The sequence below is a fragment of the Anopheles ziemanni genome, chromosome X (assembly GCF_943734765.1).
Source record: "Anopheles ziemanni chromosome X, idAnoZiCoDA_A2_x.2, whole genome shotgun sequence".
Lineage (NCBI taxonomy): Eukaryota > Metazoa > Arthropoda > Insecta > Diptera > Culicidae > Anopheles > Anopheles ziemanni.
The window spans coordinates 16,762,723-16,769,036 of NC_080707.1; the positions used below are offsets into that span (position 1 = coordinate 16,762,723).

Below are 6,314 nucleotides of genomic sequence, written 5' to 3' on the forward strand. Positions count from 1 at the left end.
TCGTCTTATTCAAGAACTTTGTGAACGTCTGCTTGGTAGCAATATCCTAATTTACAAAACTCTAACTTAAACTATGATATGAAAATCCTACCTGGTCTCAGACATAATTTGCTTTATCATGTTTTATTCTGTTGCTTTCTCGTGCTCATTAACTGTCAAAAGCCTATTTCATGCGAAAACGGAAAACGCTAGCAACTTTCTGCTGAAAGCAAAATAAAGAGTAGCTTTTCTTTTAAATTTAGAACAGGTTTGACTTAAGCACTTAAAGGTAGGACTTGTTCCAACATTTTAATGTCCAAACGAAGTAGCATTTTGTCATGAATGCCTCTCAACAACTGAAAATATCCATACAAGACTTACAAGGCCGGCTTACTGGCCGTCGGAATATTTTTTGAAAGTACTTAAAAGATGTAACTTTAAAATAAAATTTACTTCATTCAATTAGCTTGTTTATCTTTTTTCTTATCACCGATAAAAATTTGTCTAGTTTTGTTTAATTCAAACGTTATTAAAATACGTCATATGTTTTCGAAAAATGGTATAATTCATCTTGCCTCACGTTCCGCTACCCTCAACACACACACAACCGACAACCTAGATATGCACGCCGGAAGGTGAAGGAGGGTGGGCAGGGGAGGAGGGGGTCGCATGTTGGGGAATGCACAAAGCACGCGACACGGGAAACACTTTAAATCTTCGCTTGCGGAGGAGGCACAAATATTCAAATATGAGCTATCGCTGGTGCCTTCATGCTGGAGCATGCATACAGCGAGACAGTGACCAGTGCAGGGTTAACGTGGAATGGAAAAACACGAGGAGCCGAGGGCCAGGAGGGGGGGGGAGGGGGTCGTTTTTGCGTTTTCCCAAATACTGTTGCGGAAACCAACTGAAACGGCGTGGAAAGCGTTGCTGCTGCTGCAAGGCGCTTATATTCCCTAGGCAGGGCAGGTAGCTGAACCAAGATAAGTCCACCATGTGCAGGAGAAGGAGTAGGAGGAGGAGGAGGAGAGGTAGAAGCCGTACGAGTGCCGTTGCCACTCGTGTGTGAGTGTCCAGCACCTAGAATTTCCTCACCCGAACCGAAAGGACTAAGACTAAGCGGAAGGCGGGGGGGGGGGGGGGAGCCTATGAGGTGTGCGCTATGGCCTGGCGAAGCTCATCGGCGGTGTGTGGACAAGACAACGATCGATCGATCCGCGCAAGAAGCAGCGAGGAGGGTAGTCGAAAGCGAGAAGAAGAAGAAAAAAAACGCACAACAAATCCCTCCCTGCTGCGTGTACGATACCGTGCGGGGCCTCACGCAACACAGGTGACAAGGAAGCGCGTCGACGGGGGAGTTCGAGGGGGAGCGCGGCACGGGAGGCACACCGTCAAACGTTCCATGGCAGTTCGAGCCGGTGCCGTCGAGCGCACGGGCCAGAAACGGTCACTGGACATCGCACCAGCTGGACGCGCGCGAGAGACAGATCCCGCCAGCGTTCTCGGCAGGTTCTCGACAGCTCCCGCCCGCCGACAATGAAACGAAAGCAGCGCCGCTACAGGTACGGGTGGTGGTGGTGGTGGTGGTAGTGATGGTGGAAGTGACAGTGCTTTTGGTGCAGGCAGTTGTAGCCGTTCGAAACGAATCCTCCAATCGGGAGTTGGAGGTCTACAACATCTCTTGAGAACATGTTAGGCCATATCCAGCTTTGCCTCTCCTATATATACACCAGAAGTTTTTCCTAGACCTACAAGAGGTGTGAAGCTATAAATACCCGAAGTAGGATCATTTGAAGAGCAAGTCGTTGTGAATTCTCAACATATCCAAATGTCGGGATCAGGTACCGCGCACCGTAGTACATGAATTGGTGGGTCTTCTTCGTCTTTAGAGCGATTTAGTGAGCTTTGGCACAGGTTGCAATGCATAGAGAGCTCCATCTCACTCTTGTCAGCACGAGCAATACTACTCCTCGGTGGACGTCGTAGTGTGCAGCTTTTATAGACAAGTTTTCAGTGCGTTTGGCTACACTCACCTCTGGCAGCTGCACCAGGTGCACCTCGGCAGCTTGTGATGAGAACACACGCGTGGGTAACCTAACTTGCATGCACGTTTTTTTACACCTTACGCTTCCTCCACCTCCACTCTAGGACCACATTCAACTCGCTCCAGCTGCAGGAGCTCGAGCGTGCGTTCCAGCGGACGCACTACCCGGACGTGTTCTTCCGCGAGGAGCTGGCGGTGCGCATCGATTTGACCGAGGCGCGCGTGCAGGTCTGGTTTCAGAATCGTCGCGCAAAGTGGCGGAAGAGCGAGAAGACGACGGCGGAGGGCGGTGGACTGGGGGGCGAGCAGGACTCACCCGACCAGCCGGGGCAGGAGCTGCCCACCAACTCGGGCGAGAGTGAGCTAGGGGGCGGTGACGGAGCTTCGGCCGGAGGAGCAGGAGGCAACAGTGTGCTGGGGGACGTCGGGTCGATGCTGATAGCAGCGGCGGCGGCTGCGGCGGCTGGTGATCCCGGTGGGGAGCGGGGAAGGATCGGCGTCGGCTTGAGTGACGACGACGACGACGAGCTGGAACTCGCCGACGGTGTACTGCATGAGATGGCGCGCGGTCTGAAGGCGCAGCATCAATCGATAGCGTCGGTGGGCGAGGCGGCCCAACAGCAACAGCAACACCACCTGCACCAGCACCTGCAACAGCACGCCGGACCGAGCCCCAGGACGGCGCTGTTGGACGGCGTGGACATTGTGCTGCCGGGGGCCGGTTCAAGCGCCTCCGGACTCACCTTCGACGCCGCTTCTCTGCAGAGTATGGCGCTCGGACTGCAGGACGACACGGCGGGCGGAGGGGGCGCCGAAGTGTCGTCCGGGACCGGTGGCTATAGTCTCGTGGACTCCGTGGAGCTGCCACGACTCACCATTGGCTCGCTGTCGTCTCCCGGGCGCCTCTCGCCCAATCTGTTCCTTAACCTCAACTTCGACCACCTCAACTCGCTCGACGGAAGCCGCTCCAGCAGTCTGACGTTCGAGTGGAACAGCTTCACCGGTGCCAACACCACTACCACTGCGAACAAGCTGACCCCGTCTGGCAGCGGGTCTTACTCGTCGCTGAACGGCACCTCCATACCAACGGATGGTATCGAGTCGGGAGGTGGAAGCGTCCTGGAGGTGTCCTCTGCTGGCGATGGAACTTCCGAGCGAGGTCTTGCCGGGCCGGATACGGCCATCGTGGATGGCTGCTGTTCGCCACAGCTTCACCAGCAGCATCACCACCACCACCATCACCACCATCAACACCAACAGCAACAGCAGCAGCAGCAGCACCACCATCACCAGCAACACCATCAACATCCGGTGTACGACGACGATATGAAGTTCCTGCACGCTGATCACTTCGGGGCGATGGAGAGCTTCAAGCACGAGTCGCTGTTCAACCTCGACCACGCGCTGCTCGGCTCCAGCGTCCCATCCTCCGATCAAAGCCTGACCCTGCTGCACCTGCACCATCCGCATCTCCATCACCAACACACTCAACCTCACCAGCAGCAGCAGCAGCAGCAGTTCGGTTCACATTCCGCTCAAAAGGGCTCAGCACATCAACAGTCGCAACCTCCCCATCAACATCAGCATCAGCACCACCATCAGAGCCATCAGCACCTGCCGCACCATCATCATCCGCATCAGCACCCGCATCAACACCAGCATCAGCACCACCAGCACCAACACCACAGCCATCTGAGTGTGCTAGAGGACGAGCTGACCGGTGGTGGGTTCTCGTCCGTGCTCAACGATCACCAGCCGGGCGGTGACGAGGATGCAGGCGGCCAGTCGACGCAGGATGACCCTCAGCATCGCGCCACATCGCCCTCCGAACTGCTCGACCTCGAGCGGCCCATCAACATCCACATCAACGTGACCGACGCGCTCGACAATCATCATCCGAATGACAAGTTCTAAGCTCTGAACACAATCAACGCCACGCCCCCTGACCTCATCCTCAATGCAATTGTGATGTTGCCGGGAACAGCGCCAAGTCCGCAGCAGAACCACCATTCGGCTATCCGGACTTCATTCCTCCTTTCAGTTACCAGTTTGTGGTCGCCTGGCGTGCGGCCTCCTACCCTCCGCTTTCTTCTCCACCGGGCTAGGTGTCAGTGTCAGGGTGTTCAACCCGTTCCGTAAGCGGTTAACGTTCGAGCTTAAAGTACCGTGGCTTCTAGGAGTTTGTAGCATACTTAAGGCAGCAAGTAGTGGTGCCATTATTCGAGACCTACCTATACCTAGGTTAAGATATAGCAAGGATTAATAAATCGAACTTCCAACCCAACACCAGGAAGTGTGTGTGCATTTGAACTAGCGATGAGAATAACAACTCTTTTTGGAAACGTAAATCAGACTCCACAGCCATCACGAAGATGCGAATCTTTTAGTTATCTTGTTGTCGTTTGAAACATTAAAAATGAGTTACAGAGAACTGAGTTCTATACAGAGTTTAGAACCCTACCCAAATATTTGATTCCTTCAAAAGTGAAGTGAGCAAGTAAAAGAGTCATTAGGATTCGAGTCTCTCCTTGTAGTTCAAAAATCTGTACCCACTAATAACTCTTTTCATCACTCATTCACTCTTTTGCGACTTGAACATTGATTCAAATCCCTTAAGAGTGAATAAGTATTAAAATAAAAGAGTCACTTGGATTCTTTTCAAGACTCATTCACTCTTTTGGGATTCAAATCCACCTTACCACTAGTAACGCTTTTCATCTCTTATCCACTCTTTTCAGACTCGAATGCTATGCAGAGTTTTGAACCCTACACAATGATTCGATTACTTTAACAGTGAATAAGGAAGCAAAAGAGTCACTAGGATTCGAATCTCTACTTGGAATACAAAACTCTATGCCCACTAGTAACTATTATCATTCACTCTTTTGAGGTTCATGTCCACCTTACCACTAGTAACTCTTTTCTTCTCTTATCCACTCTTTTGAGACTCGATTCCCCTGCACAGTGATTCCCCACACAACACGAAGTCGTATTAAGTTGAAGAAATTGAATCACATATTAGCATTTTTCGAATCGGAATCGCAGTAAGCACAGACAATGTACGAGCAATGTATATTCTTTGTTCCATATGATGCCGATTAAGAATGTAATACGATTTTCTTTATGCATACGTATAGATAAACGAGCAATGTCCGGCTGATGTATATCGTAAGTCGTATATGATGCCGACTTAGAAAATATACGACTAAACATATACATTTTGAACAATGTACGGTTAGCGCCTCCACTTTTGTACGTATAGGCATTATTTTAGCATCATTTACGATTCAATCATATTGCATAGAAGTACGATTATTTCAAATTGATATTCGATTTACATGCATATGTGTTGTGTGGGTCGAATCCTTCCTTGGAATTCACAAACTCTGTGCACACTAACACTAACTCTTTTCATCACTCATTCACTCTTTTGTGATTTTAATCCTCCTTACCATTAGTAACTCTTTTCATTAACTATTTAATCTATTGGGATTGGAATACCTATCAAGGATGAACATCAAAAAGGAGTTACAAAAACTGTCCGTGAGGTTTAAAATCAATCAATTCAATTGTAAGATTCTACTCGTTCAGTTATTCTAACTCACTACGTCGACGTCGACTAGGATTCATTCGGATATCGAAGGTAGGTCAAGCCATCAACGAGTCAGTGTCTTTGATTAATGATGATGTTTTATTGATTCTGTGTTTGACGTTTCGCTTGCCTTTTTTCCGTTTTAGCTTATCATTTTACAAAGGTCACACAAACAAACACACACACAAACGAAAGGTTTGCTCGAATAATATCATTTCCACCCCGCACGTTTGATAATCTTTGAGGTGTTTGTCGCTCGCAAAGGTAAGCTGCAAAAGGGGATCGGATACAGCTTTGTTGAACGGAAGCGTAAGGAAGGAAACGGCATCAGACTCTCCTCGACGATTGACGAAAACCAGCCCAAAAGCTAAACCAACACTTTCGGCTGGACAAGTGTGGGGAATAGGGAATATACGAGCCGTGTAGCTATGAAATGTTTCGGAGAGCTCCGGTTAATTTGTCCTGGCAGTTGAAAGGGTTGGCCCTTTTTTAAAGAGTTTAATGGTCGACTAGGCGACGATGCGATTTACAAAGGGATGCAGGATGTATTGGTGTGTGTGTGTGTCCGGTCATTTGGTTTGCTATTTTGTGTGTGATGTAGGTTATCGTTTATTTTATTCTTGTGGAACTTGTATAGAAATATGTTTAGCAAAATGTTTATCACTTCTCACTCCTTCCTCTCGCAATCCTTGTCGCCTT

At 49.5% G+C, this 6,314-nt stretch overlaps 1 protein-coding gene across 1 annotated transcript; it reads left to right on the forward strand.

Annotated features, from left to right (window-relative positions):
* The first annotated feature begins 1,515 nt into the window (after positions 1 to 1,515).
* LOC131291197 (transcriptional regulator ovo) lies at positions 1,516 to 3,937 on the forward strand. The gene is made up of 2 exons (XM_058320389.1): positions 1,516 to 1,541; positions 2,128 to 3,937. The coding sequence occupies exons 1-2, from the start codon at positions 1,516 to 1,518 to the stop codon at positions 3,935 to 3,937; spliced, it is 1,836 nt and encodes a 611-aa protein (XP_058176372.1).
* The last annotated feature ends 2,377 nt before the right edge of the window (positions 3,938 to 6,314 follow it).